The sequence below is a fragment of the Pantherophis guttatus genome, chromosome 1 (assembly GCF_059756535.1).
Source record: "Pantherophis guttatus breed Tessera chromosome 1, ASM5975653v1, whole genome shotgun sequence".
NCBI lineage: Eukaryota > Metazoa > Chordata > Lepidosauria > Squamata > Colubridae > Pantherophis > Pantherophis guttatus.
The window spans coordinates 314,517,239-314,536,209 of record NC_142063.1 but is presented as its reverse complement, the minus strand read 5'-3'; the positions used below and the strand labels follow the sequence as shown (position 1 = coordinate 314,536,209).

Genomic DNA, 18,971 nt, shown 5'->3' with positions numbered 1-18,971 from the left:
TTCCCTGGACCCAGCAGAATTAAAGAACTTTCGTCCAGTCTCCAACCTACCCTTTGTGGGAAAGGTTGTAGAGAAAGTGGTGGCACTTCAGCTCCTGCGGTCATTGGAGGAAACGGATTATCTAGACCCTTTTCAGTCTGGCTTCAGGCCTGGCTACAGCACGGAAACTGCCTTGGTCACACTGATGGATGATCTTTGGCGAGCCCGATGGGGTCATTTCTCCATCTTGGTGCTACTTGACCTCTCAGCAGCTTTTGATACCATTGACCATGGTATACTTCTGGGATGACTAAGGGAGTTGGGAGTGGAGTATCTCTCTGGTCGGTCACAGTCGGTGTTGGTAGGAGGACAAAGGTCGACCCCTAGGCCCCTCGTTTGCGGGGTGCCTCAGGGTTCGGTCCTCTCTCCCCTCCTATTTAACATCTATATGAAGTTGCTGGGTGAGATCATCCGACGATATGAGGGGTGAGGTGTCAGCAATATGTTGATGATACCCAGCTGTATATCTCTACCCCGCGTCAATTCAGTGAGGCGGTGGATGTGATGTGCTGGTGCCTGGAGGCTGTGAGGGTCTGGATGGGAGTCAACAGACAGACTTAACCCAGACAAGACCGAGTGGCTGTGGGTATTGCCTCCTAAAGACTATGTTGATTGTCCATCCTTGGTTTGGGGGGGGGGGAGAAATTATCCCCCTCAGAATGGGCTCGCAATTTGGGTGTCCTAGACTCACAGCTAAGATTAGAGCAACATCTGTCAGCTGTGGATAGGGGGACATTTGCACAGGTTTGCCTGGTGCACCAACTGCGACTCTACTTGGATCAGGAGGCTCTCCTCACAGTCACTCATGCCCTTGTCACCTCACGGTTAGATTATTGCAACACGCTCTACATGGGGCTACCCTTGAAAAGTGTTCAGAGACTACAGTTGGACCAGAACGCAGCCGCGCGAGCTGTCGTTAGTGCACCTAGGTACACCCACATTACACCAATTCTCCACGAGCTGCACTGGCTCCCTATTGGTCTCCGGTCACAATTCAAGGTGTTGGTTATTACCTTTAAAGCCCTACATGGTTCAGGGCCAGGTTATCTTCGAGACCGCCTTCTACTGCATAGCTCCCAGCGACTGGTAAGATCCCACAGAGTTGGTCTCCTCCAGATCCCGTCAGCTAAACAATGCTGGCTGGCAAGCCCGCAGGGGAGGGCCTTCTCTGTGGCTGCCTCAGCTCTCTGGAACCAGGTACCTCCTGAGATCCGGACCATCCCCACCCTATTGGCCTTCTGAAAAGCGGTGAAGACCTGGCTTTTCCGGCAGGCCTGGGGCCGTAGATCTCACTCTTGTGATCTGGCGAGATCTGACCATGAATGGTGTGAATGGGTTTTAATTGTTTTTAATGTTTTAATTTTTAATGTTTTTATATATGGTTTTTAAATGCATTGTAAGCCGCCTTGAGTCTTTGGAGAAAGGCGGCATACAAGTTGAACAAACAAACAAATAAACAAACAAACAAACAAACAAATAAATAAATAAATAAATAAATAAATTATTTTACTTAGCAAGTTACAAAATAGATTGAATTTTAGTAAGAGTTGAAAAGGTATGGGACATCAGAGGATGTATTGCAGGGAAAGTTGTTAGGATGTGACAAATGGGGAGATGGATGTTGGAAAAATAAATTATGGAAAAGAGATTGAAAAGGGCCTCTGGACACCTCAGGAAATGGTTTCCAGCCAAGACATTGTTGGATAATGATGGAGGTGACAGCCAGTTCTTGGCTGTTCTTCCAACAAAGGTAACTCAATGAGAAAACAATGAGAAAACAATGTAGTGATTGCCATTGTTGATCACACAGCCATAGATTGCGAGACGAGCAGTAAATAAATTTAATAACAATATTAGACCGCAAGTGTACTTCTGCAAGGAAACTAAAGAAACAGTGGACCACCTGGTTAACTGCTACAAAAAGATTATAGACTGACTACAAACAAAGACATGACAAAGTAGCAACTATGGTGCATTAGAAGATCTGCAAGAGATACCATTTGCCTACAAGCAAGAACTGGTGGGACCATAAAATAAAATCACAATCATCATGACAATATTCAATTTCCCATTATTCACTATCAATCACACTTACTCTTGCCTTCCACATTTTACTATCTGTAACAACCCATTAAAACCTGTCAGAGAAGCTCACTATTCCAATGAGTAAATAATGAATTCCCCAGGTAGTGACCGCTTTGCAGCTTGCTACCTTTCAACTGATTATTCACAATCTATCCTTTTGCGTGGATTTTTTAGCTGTTTGTTCCAAATTTTCCTCTACATCTTCGAGTCACCAAAGAACTGTATTTGGAAACTGTTGCCAGACTCATTCCCAGCTCCAAATCTACCATTAGATTTTTACACCTTTTACAAAGGTCCCATTGAACCTTTTTTACAGCCTCTACTTAGATATTCTAACCACAACCATGACTACTTCTATTACTATAGTTTTGTGATGGTGAACCTATGGCACACGTGCCAGAGGTGGCACACAGAGCCCTCTCTGTGGGCACACATCCTGTCACCAGCCGCTCTTTGGGCTTCCAGCGTTCACATGCGTACTGGACAGTTGGTCTTCGTGCGCACCAGAGTGCCAATAACCCAAAGTTCAGCTGGCCGATGTGCGCATGCTCCGGAGCACGCGAAGACCAGCTGGCCGGCGCACATGCACATCGTCCAGCTGGTCTTTGGGTTTCCAGTGCTCCGGCACATGCGTGCATTCCATTTTGGGCACTTGGTGCCGAAAAGGTTCGCTATCACGGCTAGCTAGGTAGCTTTGTGGCTTTGATGTTAATTTGGGGTGAGATGGGGCATTAGTTAGGCTAAGCCTTTTTTTCCCCACTGCCCAGAATCTGAGTAGAGGTGGTCTACAAATACTTTAAAATAAATAGATAGCCTTATGATAGCCTTATTAACTAAACATGCTCACAAAGCAGAGACTTGGTTTTAGATAACTTCATAAATGCAAAACTGTGGATAGGATTATAGTCTAGATCAGCTGCAGAAAGCACTTTAGTGCTTTTCAGATGAAATAGTTATCTTAATTTGTCATATAATTTTTTTTCTAATCAGTAATATGAAGAGCAAACACTTGAATGAAATCTTTAATGAAATCTTTTAAGTTAATTCGATGTGTTTATGTACATTTAATTAAATATTATGGAATAAAGTTTAAAATGCTGTCTATGCCTTTTGAGACAGTACTTACAAAACAGTACTTAAACCAAGAACATTCAAATTCAGTTTCTTTTTATACTGTTTTATGTTATCCAAGATGAAAATATTGGCTGGAAAGTTGTTTTAGTTGCAGCTTGCAAAGAACAGATTATGCAAGTATCTAGTTGAAACTCATGATCATCAATCAACTCTGTTTCACAAGATTATAGTGATGAAAGGATCAATTGTGTTTGTCCTTTTTAAAAATGTGTCTGGCATTTAAACTTGCCACTGGAGAAAATTAATATATGAAACGTGTGCTTGATGACATGGGAATTTGATTTGTAGTAATTTATGTAATAAATGTTCTGAGCAGTTCATTCATATGTTACATTTATTTAAAGAAACAAAAGCAATATTTTTTTTTGTGGACAATTCTGCCAAAGTAAAATACATTCAAGGGCTATTGATTTCAAAGAAGAAATTTAAGCATATGTTAAACTGAATTCTCACTGAAATCAATAAAGTTAAAATACCCTCTTGTCTTAAAGTATTCTAAAATTATAAAATGTCAATTCAGGGAATCTCTTATTTATTTTATGTTTCTTCAATGGAACAAATAACTTTATGTGGATTTAGAAAGGAAATTGATACAATTCTGCCGCTTGCTTCTTCCTCCTCTATTAACTTATGCTGATTTCCCCAACCTTCCACACACAGTTTACAGGCACAAACCTAGTAGAGATTTATGAAATCATGCACAATGTGAAGAGAGTACATAGAATTTTATTTCCCTCTTTCCATAGTGATGATTTGATAAATACAATTATGGCATTGATTGTCTGTATGGGAAGAAAAATGAAAGAAACTACTTTTTAATGTAACAAATAGTTTACATTATGCTGCTCTAAGGGCAGATGAGGGAGTTGTGTTCATGCCATACTTCTCAGAAGTAGGAATTCACTGATTAGAATTGGGGCACTATATTTGAAGCCCTTTTATTTAATACTAAAACCTCATTTAAGTTTTTAACATTTACCACTTGTTTTTCTTTCTAGTATTATTTACTGCAGATTTCACTGAGAAGCTAACCTTGCCTATGGAGTACACTGTTTCAGAAGAAAGCAAAAATTACTTTAGCAGCATTTATAGTCAATGCAATTTTAATATGCATAAAGAAATATTTTGTGTTCAAAAGGAAGCTTTCATATTTTGCAGATTGGGAAACTAAATATAAAAATATTTAGAATAAAACATTTTCAGATATGCATGATACTAGTAAAATGAGACAAAATAACATTTGATTAATGAAGCAGTATTTTAAATGATATTTTGTTTGAAATATTGTGGATGGATTATTAAAAATATTGTATGTTTTATTTCCTTTAAAGAAATAGATACTATAGAATTCTACATTAGAATGAAATGATACTAACTGAAATGATTACTTTTTAATCTTTGGAATGTCTGAATGATATACATGTTGGTTACATATTTGGATTCATATTTGATAATGGTAGTTAATATTGTAATTCTTAAATTAAAAGTAGGACTTACAAAGACATATGGAACTACTAATTTTCTTACAACATTTTTATCATCAAGAGTTATTTTTATGGAAAATTTTGCAAGTATAATAAGAAATGTAAGTAAATTGTAAAAATATATAGGTATACACACGAGCCATATGTATTCTGTGTCTGTGTGCGTGCATGTAATTATATTGGATAAATAAATTAATAATATATACAGAAGAAATGTAAGATATTTGTATTATTTAGTAACCAATAACAAGATCTGTAGTTTCGAACTATAATTATTGGACTTTTAATAAACAGTAAATTCCATTGAATGTTCCTGTTATTCTTCCAATTGAACAAATCCTTTATATTGCTGAATTATCTACTACCAAATTTATATTTTCTACAGGTTTTCACACAATTTATTGCCATACTTTTTTTTAGTCAATATTTTTTTAATATATGAAAGGCTGAAAATTCACAGATTCCTTATTTAAATATAGTATTGTTTTCCACAAGATTTAGATATTTAAAGTAACTTAATTTATTTTTCCAAATCCAAAAAGTAGTTTGCAGAGGAAAAAAATGGTATATGGCTTCTCATTTGTGATTCAGATGAATTCCCTTAATCACTCCTTTTCTATTTTGTTCCTTGTTCAAAAGTTATTAATGTAACTGACTGAAAATATCATAACAACAAAGCATAAGAGCTTTTGCAAGCCATAAAACTTTTGTTTTTAAAATGGAAAGTACAGCAGGGAACATAAAACATAGTATACATAATAAAATATAAGTGCAAATTTGAATACCAAGTAGCCAGAGAAATGAAAATAAATTTGAGTGTAACCTAGATGAGGAGCAGGTGTGAAGAATCAGTGGGAGATTACCAGAGGCAGATATAAAGTTCCAGAGAAACAGGTTCATTACCATAAAAGTCAATTGGATGTGGTCTACTACTGAATTAAGTTAGGGAGACTAAAAACAAAGTAGAATAGTACATTATTCAAAGTAGTAGGTGGCAAGTATCCAAGATTTGGGTATATTTATTTCGGAAGATTTAAATTGTGTTTATGTTTAACTTTGGTTTCTCTAAACATATGAGATGTTATAAGTTTTAATAATGAGTTTTATTAAGGTAAATTAGGGAAGAGTATCGATATTTTAATCAATGCATCTATTTTAGTATTGGCCATATTTGTTTTATTGCTGCTGTTGTGCTCATTTCAATGTACAGAGCTCATATCAGTTGGAACAGAATTTTTGAGAGAGAAAATGTGTGTGTGTGTGCCTATGTGTGTGTTTGTGTGAATACACACACATGTATGCACACATGTACATATACACAGACATGCACATAATGAAATCAGTAGTAGGGTGTGAATGATAGCTTCTGTGAAGCTAGACAACTCAGTTTTTTTTTTATTTACATTGGAAACATTTTTCATTCTAATTGGTAAATAGCAACTTTAAAATACCATGTAAAATGTGTTTTTTATTAGAATTGGATGAATTCTGAATACTGCTATAGAAATCCAACTATAAGGAAATTCTTTACAGTTGAATCTAAAATTTGAATGACCAACAGTTTCCTGACAAGAAAATAGTTTTAAATAATATGTTCCTACATTTAGGAAAATATTTGGAAAAATCCTTTCGTTCTTTATACAGTATTTTAGAAGTTGCTGGGAATCAGATGGCATATAAATTTAATTAATTATTATTAGAATGGCTTTTCTTTTTTGTTTATGAAAAAGAGGTAATGTGTTTATTTCAATCTATTGTTTGCTTTTCTGCAAAAAATTCTCATAAGGAATAAACATTGTGGATGTTATTTTTTTTTCTGTGTCAGTATCCCAGAGAGCAACCAGACTGTCTTATTGACTTACCAGTTCAGTTTTCTTTTTCCTGGACTCCACAGGTAAGCAAGCATCCATTTGTTCCCTTGTGAAGTATGTATGTATTTTAGAAGATGTTAGGCTCATATCTAATATACAGTTTAAACAATTTCTACTTTATGAATTAATAATTCAATTAAATTAATCTTGAATGTAATATAAATGGTATAGTACCCAGTGAACCATAAAATGAGTTCCTGGTTTAAGAGTATGTTTGTATGTCAATTATTCACCATTTTGAATAAAATAAAATTGAAAGAAAGAAATAATTTTTCTTCCAGTGAATCTTATGGATGTATATCCAACAGTGTTCAATAGGAATTATTCACAAGCCAAATGGTTACTGAACTTTTGTTTCATTAGTGTAACATTACTTCTAAATCCTATTCTGTGGTGACAAAATTATCTCCAATCTCATATTAATATTACTAAAAATAAACGGGTATAATCTGAGACACAGAGCTAGTTTGGTGTAGTGGCCAAAGTGCTAGACCAGAAACCCAGAAGATATAAATTCTGGCCCTCTAATAGGCATGCAAACCAGCTGGGTGACTTTGGGCTACTCATTGTGTGTGTGCGGGAGGGGTGGGGGGTTGCAGAAGATATGCTGCTTTGAATTGTACAAAAATAAAGGAGGATGTACATAGAATCTGAAAGCTGTAATAAAAACTGATAGTACAAGATGTACTTCTGGGGCAAAACAGATTAAAGTGTATGTGGGCTATTGACAACCTACCAGTTAGATGTTCAACGTTCAGAAAGCACTTTAGCAATATATAATTTCTGCTTCTAAGGCTATGGTAATTCAGATTCTGCAGTTTCTTGTTCAAGTTAATTGCAGTTTACTGGAAATTCTCATTGTTTCTTAATAGGTCTGATGACTTGAATGCAAGCATATCGCAGTTTCTAAATCCTCAGCAAGCATTGCGGTGGCTTTAGAAATATTCTGTGAATATATAAAGATGACTTGGAACCTTTAATAAGATACACCTGAGACAGGCAGAAATAGTTACAAGATACAGCTAATCAGAAATTACTTATGACATAGTGAATACTATATCTTATCCTGGTAGAAAATGTTGCTAAAGATAGATTCTTGCAAACCATACTTTATTTTCACACAATTAAAAATCTGCTGCTGATGGGATGCCCCCCTCTGGCAAGAATGCAAAATGCTTAATTTTTCCATCCTTTTCATATACTGTATAATGAACATTTTTGGTATTGTTCTTACGCCATCGGTATAAAGAGAGCAGCACAAGAACAGAAAAGCTCATCTGTCTTCAGCCCTGATGCACACACACTTTTTAAATAAAGGCTGAAACACGTGGCTGTGTGCTATATGAAATTTCAAGATACTGAATGTTAAAATTACACAATAATTCATGCTCACTGTCTCACCCAAATTTCCAAAACCATGTGTTGGGTTTTATTTCTAATCAATGGACAATTGGCAGTGTAGTTCCCTTTTTCTTGAAAAAGCCAATTATAATTTACTCACCTTATTTGCTTTCTAGTTCACAATCACTTATGGTATCAAGCCTATGCCACTGGCCAACAGAGCCTTAAATTTCTAACCTGGTTGTAGCTTCAAAGCTGGATAATCTTTCTTTCTTTTTCCTGATGTAACCAGCCTTCTAATTCAGTAGCATCTGTTTTCTAAGCAAAATATAGTACATTAAGCTTTAAGACTGTCTACTATATTAATACAGGGACGCGGTGACTCAATGGCTAAGATGCTGAGCTTGTCGATTGAAAAGTCGGCAGTCCAGCGGTTCGAATCCCTAGTGCCAACGGGTAAGCTCCCGTTACTTGTCCCAGTTTCTGCCAACCTAGCAGTTTGAAAGCACATAAAAAATGCAAGTAGAAAAATAAGGGCCATCTTTGTTGGGAAGGTAACAGCGTTCCATATGCCTTTAGCATTTAGTCATGCTGGCCACATGACAGTGGAGACACCTTCAGACAGCGCTGGCTCTTTGGCTTTGAAAAGGAGATGAGCACTGCCCCCTAGAGTCAGGAATGACTAGCACATATGTGTGAAGGGAACATTTACCTTTACCTTTACCTTACTATATTAATGTAAATTTGAAAAAAATTCTTTACACAGGTAAATTTTGTGAATATTTATGTCAGGATCTATTAAAACCTCTGATAATCTCATTCATTTTCTTAAAAGCCTCAACATCTTCATTAAAGTTTTCTTGTTAATTTTATAAGCTGAACAAATACACTCTAATAAAAAAGCAAGCTGTTTAATTTTGACTTGTATTTGGTAAAAATAAGAACTATGTCCTAATTCTGTGTAAAAGTATTCATTATGTATATAGTTCGTTACCATGTTCAACAAATAAGAAATTGGTGTGTATTGATGTACTGCATGTACTTCCTAACTGGTAGGATGTTGGCAACAATATATTGACTTGCAAGGTAGTCTGTGGAGATCCTAGCCTGCCAAAAATAGTATGAATATGCATGATTTCTTGGGAAATGCTACAAGACCCTGTGTGCTTCCTCGTTTCATAGTCAAATCAGCCTGATACATTTCATCCTGAGAAGATGGTTCCTACAGTGTTCTGAGCCAACCTATATAACATCATGTAGCTCAAAACCTTAATTAGACTTGTTAACCAGAATAGTGACAGAGTGTTGGTGTTACTTTACACTAAAGTCTCAACTTTTTAACATCCTGGTTATGCATTTTCTATCAAATACTGATGTAGGTAAGATATCCCACCCCAGCTATAGCTTTCCCCTGCTGTTCCAATAGGATCCATGAGTTATGAATTACCCCAAAGTCAAAGACATGAAGCTTTATTAGTATGGTATCCCTACCTAGAGCTATCATTAGGGCCATCCTGAGCCAAGATGTTCATTTGGACAAAACTGTAGATTGTCTTACTGGTATTTAGCTAAGCTTGTGTTTGCCTGTCCAGATTTATAATCTCCAAAAAGCAGATATATACTTAAAACATTTCCAGCTGCTTCTGGTTGGTGAATTATAACTGGGTAACCTTACCATATTAATGATACTGATTGTATAACAATACATGATCTTCTCTTATTAGTCTTAAATAGTAGTAGGAAGAGAGCCAAACTCTGTGGCACCCATATTGTTCTCTCACTACTGTTAACTGAGGTACAAGTTGAGTCATACAGTAATAGTGCTTTCAGATCCTATATTACATATAGATAATCTAGCAAAATAGCATGATTAGTAGTATTAGAAACGATGGTGAATTTTAACAGTACTAGGAGGAGATGAGACTCCTACATTCCAACTCCCAACAGAAGTCATCTGCTGGAGTGACTGATGCTGGTTCAATCTTATGCCAAACTATGATTGAGAGGTATGTACAGTAGCTAATCTGATTCTCTGCCAATAAAACCTACCCAGAAAAAGAAAGTCGGGAGATAGAAGGCAGCATGTCACTCAGATTTTCCCAAAGAAAAAATGGCATGTGTTGGTGATAGGTGACTTACTTTTTAAAGAAACACAATCAGCAATTTGTAGACCAGACCAATCTATCAAGGGAGGTATGTCTCCCAGGTACAAAGATGTAGCAGAGAGGCTTACCAAAATAACGAAGCTCACCAATTATGCCTTTCTACTCTTTCATGTTGGGAAAAATGACACAACAAAGAGCCTGAAAACAATATAAAGGACTTATGAACAGCTAAGCATGAAAGACAAAGAGGACATACAAAGTTCTCATCTGTACTTCCTATGGAAGGTCATCATCCAATGGGAGAGCAGAGGATTCTAGAAGTAAACTGCTGGCCCAAGAAATGGTGCCATACAGAGAACTTTGGGTTCCTAGACCATGGTTTAGATTACCTACAGGAAGGACTTTGGCAGGGAATGGACTACACCTCAGAAGAACTGGGAAGAATGTGTTTGGAAAACAGTTGTCTCAGTTTATCCAAAGGGCCGGGTGGATTATCAAGAGCATATTGTCCAGATCATTTGCAGTAGTCGTTTCACTTAAATTTTGTAGATGAGATTAGTATTTCACAGTAAGGGAAACTTCCATTCATATATAAATGATTCCACATTGTTGGTTAAAGAACTGGAATGATTGTCAGTGAATATTAGATAGATTGTAGGACACAGTGAGAAGGAATCTGAAAACTAATATATCAAATACCAAGGTAGTCATATTTGACAAAGAAAAGTGACTGAACAATTGCAAGTTATATGTAAACAGCAAAAAACACAGCAAGTAGATAGATTTGTCTATCTTAGTAGAAATTGGCAAAAGATGGGAAAATCAAGACTTTTAAGTTAGACAAATGCTAGTAAAAAGATAATAGATAAAATGTGGTCTGTTGCAAGGAATGAATAAGTATCAAATAAGTGAAAACAAGTGAGTGTAATGAGTCATGTTTATTTTTGGTTTGTTGTTTCTTACTTCTTTTTTGCACTTTGCGCGGCATTGCTTATGCCTAAAGGGATGTATGTATTAACTGATACACAGGTTAACTTTTTTCCCAAAATTAAAAGATTTGCATATGTTCAGTGAGCTATTCGTTGGCAGATTCTCATTTTTTCTTAGTATTATGTATATTCAGCATATATATTCTAACATTTGATGGGTATTTAATTCTAACAATTGTAGGTCATCTTAATGAAAATGTTGACAGGATCCTTAACTCAAAGAGGACAAATGTCAAAATTTGAATACTAGCACAGAACTTGTTTTAAGAGAATCTAAATAGATTTCAGATATAATAATTGATTTCCCCTAACATCTGTTTCTCTTTTTGTGTTCTACCAGTACTTTTGGACTCAAAGCTTGATGGTGGTTCTCCCCCCTCTTGCTTTTTATATAATAATAGACATGGCTTTATGGCATCTGTATTAAAAATGGGTAATTTTCCTTATGGTCCCTGTCTTCCTGCTGGGTTGATAATGTTTTGATGTATTTTTCTTGTGCTCTGATGAGAGGTCTGCTGCTGCTGCTCTGACATATTCATTTGGATGAATAATTATAACGTGCACAATGTCAAGCTGAAGATGGTAGGGTTTTGTGCATCATGACAAGCCTAGTAGCCAGTGCAGGTGTCTCACAGCAGGATCAGCAGCAGCCAGTGGATTCTGGTGCAGAGGAGACATTTTAAAATAGTCAGAAATCGGTACCAAGGGCAAGGCTGCTGCCATTGTTCCAGTTGCCATATATACAGAGCTTTCCAGTGACAAGTCCCAGTACAACTACTTACTTCAGTTACAGACTTTCTTTTGTCTAATTAGCAAAATTCATTTGCTGTCTATTTCATTTTTTAACATGTCCAATTACTGCAGGTATTTATTCATGGGTTAAGGCACTGCTTTTTCCTTTGAATTTTTAGTCAGATTAGTTCTACTAAAATAGATAATACTGTATTTTTTAAAGAAGCATGGAGGATTTCTACCTTTGATGACTAAGTCTTCAGTGAAATTATTGAATATTAAATCAATAATATATACAACATGTCTGACAGCTGGAGATGTTTAATTGAAATCTGGTACTAATTTTTTTGGTCAACATGTGAATCAGGAGAAATACTGGAGAAAGGGTTCCAGTTCAAGTAAATGACAAAAAGAAATAATTTTCCAAGCAAATGTGAAAAAAGAATAAATTAATAGCAATCTTGAGGGTTATCTAATCCATATTCTTGCTGGATTCTTCTGGACCTGTTTAGTATGTTTTCTTTTGTTTTTTTATTTAGTGTTCCAACCAATGTAGTGGATAATTCCTATCTAGTAAGTCTTTTGCACCATTATTTAGTTTAAAAGAATATTTTCACATAAGGTTCTGTCAGTGGTCTTTTACCTTAAGTTATGTGGCTTGGTATCCAAAAGAATTATTGCAAATCATGAAAGCATTTACAAATTAATGGATTGTGAAGCACAAATGCTGTTTAAGATGTTATTATGAATATGAATAATGAATACGTTGGTAATAGCAGGTATATCTCCTAGCATTGATTTTTGATGTAAGCTTAGATGGAAAAGCTGTTGTTTTTTAAAGGCAGACTTTTCAATATTATACTTTTTTAAATTAGTCATTCATCTAGTAATATGCCAATCAGTTTGGAAGCAAGATGTGGTAGAGTGGCCTCTACATAGTTGGAGACTTTCCTAGTATAAATTTTAAATAAAAGAGTTTTTTTAAAAACCCAGAAAATTATCATACAAGGTAATTGTTCGCTTATAAAATGCTGATGGAAACTGAGCCAATAAACCTTTGACCATGCTGGGAACTGTAATTGCAGCATCTCTGAAGGGCACCAAATTGAAAAGATGGTGGTGGTGGACAAGTGCTGAACAAATAGAAAATATGCAGGAGTGTGAATTTGTTAGTTCAAACCAGTCTTGTCTTGTCTCAGACAGGAATTGCTATAAATCCTAATTATTTTGATGATCCTTTTGAGTGCATTTTACAGCTCCATTATAACTTTTGAAATGTGAGCATATGTTAAAGAAATTTTAAAAACCCAAGTAAATTGACAGACCATCTCCTGCCTGTTTTTTGTACCCAACTCATCCAGTCTGGCAGGAGGGGCATGGTCCAGCTCCTATCTGCTAAGGGGTGTCAGCTGACAATGTCCACACTCTTTTCAGCAGGGGTATCTGCGCTGTATCATTCTTCTGGGGATTAGATTGGTGATGTTTGGTTTCCAGAAGGCCTTAAACACTTGACTCCATGGTCAAGCCTGGGGCCCTAAGTGTGTGCCCAACATGATAGTGGTTCAAGTAAGCAGCGATATACATGATGTTAAAACTTCATCTATTCATACATCCATGTTGGCCAATTATATGTGAATTTTTTCCAGATTCAAAGTGCTAAAATTTTATGACATGATTTTCTAGTTTTTTAATATAAAGAAAGAGTAAGCAATATTGATTTATTAAACCTGCAATAAAATAAATCAGTGATGTGCAACATGTCCCCTGAGCCACATATGTGATCCTCAGCATATTGAAGTGATAATGATGTTATTCATTCAATCTTGCCCGATTCTTGGCAATTCTATGGGCCAGGTCTCTCCACATCTTCTGATCTTGTACAACTTCTTTGAGTTTCTCTATGTCAATGATGGCTAACCTTTTTGCCGTCACGTGCCAAAAGCAGGGGGAGCACAGGAAGGTCGCAAGTGCCCACACCCATAATTCAATGCACCCCGACCCCCTCATGCGCCTGCGATCCCCCCACACTCCCCCCCCCCCGCTTTTGGCACGGTGGCACCGTGGGTCCATTTTTTGCCCTCCCCAGGCTCCAGAGGCTTTCTTGGAGCCTGGGGAGGGTGAAAATGGTGTTCCCCACCCCCCGGAGGCCCTCTGGAAGCCGGAAACGGCCCATTTCCCGACTTCCAGTGGGCCTGGAAGGCCCGAAAATCATATGGCCGGCATGTGCATGCACATGCGCGCTGTAGCTAAGCTAGGGCAATGCAAACGTGCCCACAGTGCCATAGGTTCGCCATCACAGCTCTATGTTCTGGATGGTGTCAGCTTTGATGGTGTCCAGCCATCGTATTTTTGGTGGCCTGGTTTCCTTTTACTGCTAACTCTTCCAAATATAATTGCTTTCTACACTGAATCCCCTGCATGACAGGGCCACTATAAGTAAGATGCAATTTCATGATTTTGCCTTCTAGTGACAGGTTTGATGTTTTGATCTCATACTGGAATAATACCAGTATTGAATTTTGATGGCAAAATAACCAAAATTTCACCTGTGTGTTTCCTCCCCAATCCCCAAAATAGAGGATACTAATGTTAGTGTGGGATCCTTACGAGGCAACAACTCCTATCCTGTGGTGGCTGCTATAGCTTTGTTTAATACCAGTTATAGTTTAATGTCAGTTACTTCTCTCGAGAGATAATGGTGAGGGAGAAGAGGAAATGAATGTTGTTGTTTTTTAAGGGACCAGCAGGGCATCTATTTCAGCTTTTCATATTTTTTTTAGGAAACAAAGTCCCATCACCATTCATAAAAACTAAATTTTTGAAAATCAGTTTCAAAAATGGCAACTTCAGACTATTTTTTAAGATTTAAATATAGTTTGTCTTCCAGAAGCTCTTGCTCTTATTCTAATCATCTTTGCATTTATAGGGGGAAAAAAAACCTTCCTGCCAAATTTCCCCCTTCCATTCTTGTAATGTTCCACTTGTAACCCAATTGTTTTTTGCAGCATTCTTTAAAGATTCCCAGGTCTCATGTTCCATAAAATAAGAATTGGATGTTAAGAAAAGAGTTAGGGTTGCTTCAGATTTCTGTCCTTGGATTACTTTTTGGTTTTTTCTCTCTCATTCTATTCATTCATGTCTGATTCTCAAAGACTGCCTGGACAAGCTCCCACAAGTTTTCTTTGCAAAGTTTTTCAGAAGTGGTTTGCTTTCTTCCTAGGGCTAAGAGAGAGTCACTGGTCCAAGGTCACCCAGTATGCTTTTGCCCAATGCAGGATTAGAGCTCACCTTTCTCAGTTTCTAGTCTGATGCCTTAACCAATCTGTTTCTCAAATTTGCTTACCATTGAGTTTAACATACAGGTGAACATTTTCTTCCTCTTACCAATAAATATGCCCTTAGAACTTTGGGGGGAATTTTTAAAAAAGTGGATATAGGATCCTGCGTGCTCTGAAATTATTGGAGAAAAGAATTTTGGGCTGCATGCAGATACACTAAATGGAGCAGAATGTCCTGAAGTAGAAAAAGAACAGAAAAGTTCTTTATCCTACTCTAGCAATCTACTCCATTTCTCTTAAGAATTCATGAAATGTCTATACCTTTTCTAGAATTAACCTCCAAATTTTGTGGATTTTCCTCTTCCTGTGCCTTATTTTAAAATACAATGTGTTCAATAGAGCTTCACTAGCACTACTGTTTTAGAGAAATGCATATAGTTATTTTCATATTAGTTTGAGTGGAAGGGACAATGTATATCAAAGTTTATTCACTGCCTTGATATAAAGTTACGGGGTAACTATAAATATGCTAAGTAAATAACACAATCTTATCTTAAAAATCATGAGGCACCAGATTGGCTATTTCATTATTGAATCTCTTGCCATGGGACACATGTAAATTATTTAAAGGGAATATGTACAGAAACAATCTAATTGAAGTGTAAAATTAGGAATAAATTCTTTATAATTTGCATGACAAAGTAGTGTAAATGTTTTTAACATAGAGATTCAGCTATGCATATGGAAAGGCAACTACAACATCAATGAAACATGCAAATAAGATCAGATGAGCAGATCACTCTAAGATTTTGCTACCTTTCAAGGAACATCACTGAAAAATTGCAATTAGTATTAAAATTAATTGGATTTCAAAATTCTAATCCCTTGGTGTCTCTTTATTTTTACTAAAAATTCCTTTGAATTCCCTAAAGAAAAAGATAAAAATGGCTATTAAAAGGATTTGTCTGTATACGAGGTAGGAAAATGTAAAAAATCAAAATGGAAAGCAACTGTTGCAAGTACCAGAAAATTATGCTATTAATTTAAGTGTCATCAGAGCACAAAAGATCACATTCCAAGACAGTGTGAAAATTATTAAAATACTGGAAATAATAGTACTTAAGATGAAGATATTATGCTGTAAGATCTGGTTAAGTGACTGACACTATTATATCACTTCAGGTATTATAAAAGTAACAAAATGCTTTTAAAGATAATAAGCGTTACATTTTGAGATTGGCAGTATTCACACTTTTCTGCTTAAGTGCTTTCTCACTTTAATATAATTTAATAACAGCAGGGAGAATAAATCCAACATGTTCTTACTCAAGCTCTGTCCTTCCTTTTAAAAATATTTTCAAGTGTGTAAAATCCTAAAAACTCACCTGAGCAATTTTTATACCATCCATAACTTTTTTTTTTTGACATTTTGAAGAAAATGGATGAAAAGATCCATGTTTGTATATTCCTCATAAAAGTATAATTTTTGCTTTGCTTATTAAACACATTCCACTGCTAAAACACTAGGCTTCTTTCTGTTGTAACTGGGGGGAAAAGTTTGGTGTTCTCTGTTTTGGAGATGTGCATGCTATACAATTTCCCCTGGTTAATCCTGGATTTTAGAATCTCTTGTTTATTTAGAAATGTGTTAGATTTCATGAGGAAAAATTAGAAAAAATAGGCTCCAATTATTGTTACATGTTTAAATAGAGACATACTGGATTTGCAGTACATTTTTTAGTTGTTTTAGCATTTCAAATTACTTGGAATTTTGCATGTGAATAATTTTAAGGTGCTTTGCAAAAATAAAGCTGCAAGTTACTTCCTTATTAATTCACAGGGATTCTTCATTAAATACAAAAGAACCTACTTGTTACATGATTGTACTATGAATAGTTTTATGTTTAAATGTAAAAAAGAAGAAATATTTTAAAAGAGGTTTAAAAAGTGAATGTTTTTAAAAAGGGATTAAAAGATTAATTGTAATATACATATATAATTATACATGTATGCATTATATATAATTGTAATATATATGTGTTTTATAATGGTGTGCTGGATTTTAAAAAGTTGAAACAGTTAATAAACTGTACTTCTGTATTGCTTTCTTAAAGGCCACTTACAATATTTCCTTCCATATTAGAGTTCCTTACTGAGCATTCACAGTCAGTTCTTGGCAGCATTAGAATCACTGAAGGAGTTTTGGGATGTTTTAGATGAAATTGATGAAAAGACCTGGGTCCTTGAGCCAGAGAAACCCACAAGGAGCTCCACAAGGCGAAGGATTGCAATTGGTAGGAATTAAAAAAGACAACTGCTTAGGGACTTTAGTGGTTAAGGGTTAAACAAAACTTTAAGAAGTCATGTTTCTACAAAAGGACCTTTTTTCTCCTGTTAGACATAACATCAAAATTTAGATTATGACTTCACTGAGGAAGAAACCTCTCATTCTCCCTGGTATTATGTTTTATGTATTATGTATAGTTAGTAATCCTAATAGTAATAACAATTGTTTACACAGTTTCTCAAACTGGGTCATAACTTCCAGCTGGTTTATATTCTACTTTTTTTGTGGGATGTGTCTTTAAAAAAAAAAAAGGTTATAGAAACAAAGTAGTTATCCAATCAAACAACTGCCCACTCCTGTATTGGTTGGACAAGTTTTATCCCCTCTAGTCCACTGAAACTAAGCTACAACTATTATTTTCAGGAAAACTTTAATTTTGGAAGACATATACATATACCATACTTGCTACATTTTCAGATCAGCTATATAGTACAGAAGGAAAAGTTTCCTAATATACCCCCACATGTAATTTTTGTGAATACGTGAACTAACTATATTTAATTACTGTATTTTTATAGAAATACATGCATTTCAAATGTGCTGAAATATGTCTAGTTGATCTAATTGAGAAATGACTTCAAATAATCAATATTAAGAAATAAAAAGGAGGAAGTAGGTAGATAGGTCAAGTCAATCTGGACTTGTCACATACTAAGATACTAAAATCTAGTCACTGTCACATACAGATTTAGAAGTGGTAGATAAGTATTTTGAATTCAAATGTGGAATTGTAATTCTTGTAGTTTTGGTATACTATGCACAACATTTGTAGAAATAAGAATAATGCCTTTTTTAAAAAATACATAGACTGGATAGCTATATACTTTAATGTGTATCTATCTGTTTCAGGAAGCAACATTTCACTTAATATAGAGGTAGATCCCAGGCACCCTACCATGCTTCCTGAGTGTTACTTTCTTGGAGCTGACCATGGTAGGATGGTTTACATTACAATGTCTAATATTTTATGCTAGTATAAATTAATCTCTACGTATGGTAAACTGAATATATTTGTTTCAGGCAAGCAATACAGAATAACATCAGCATAATTTTTATAAAATTCTCTATATATTGTTCAGAAAATCATTAAACATTCAATATATAAAGCAATTTACACTGTTTTGGATGCATTTAACTGCAAAATAGCAGACATGTCATGTGCAGAACATGTTTTATAAAGTGTTATACATCACTTCTCATGCCACAGTAATAATAGAACTGCAGGACAACATTGGGAATATAATTATGACTGGAGGGAAGTGGATGGCTCCCTGCCACTATGCTTAATTCCTACGTCCAGGTCTTTTCTTGATTTTTTTTTTTTTTAAATTTTTATTCACAAAGTTAAAATACAAACTCCAAGCAAAAGGAAAAAAATATGCAAGAACAAAGCAAAACTATACAAAACAAGGAAAAATGTGCATAAAAAACACAAACATATATTATCCCCCCAGTTGAATACTGATAAATGTATTTCAGCAATAATAATATCCTCCCCCCCCCCCGCAAAGCAGTCTCAGAATATTATGAACTTCAACATCTCTGTTTACCCTACAATCATCTCTG

The 18,971-nt window shown here is 35.6% G+C and overlaps 1 protein-coding gene across 3 annotated transcripts in view; it reads left to right on the top strand.

Annotated features, from left to right (window-relative positions):
- FANCL (FA complementation group L) overlaps positions 1-18,971 on the top strand; it is a 65,389-nt gene that overhangs the window by 38,573 nt on the left and 7,845 nt on the right. For all 3 annotated transcript variants that reach the window (XM_034427327.3, XM_087883292.1, XM_034427325.3), the window contains 3 exons: positions 6,568-6,636; positions 17,202-17,352; positions 18,255-18,338. In XM_034427327.3, the coding sequence (XP_034283218.1) occupies positions 6,568-6,636; positions 17,202-17,352; positions 18,255-18,338 (304 nt within the window). The remainder of the gene's footprint in view (positions 1-6,567; positions 6,637-17,201; positions 17,353-18,254; positions 18,339-18,971) is intronic.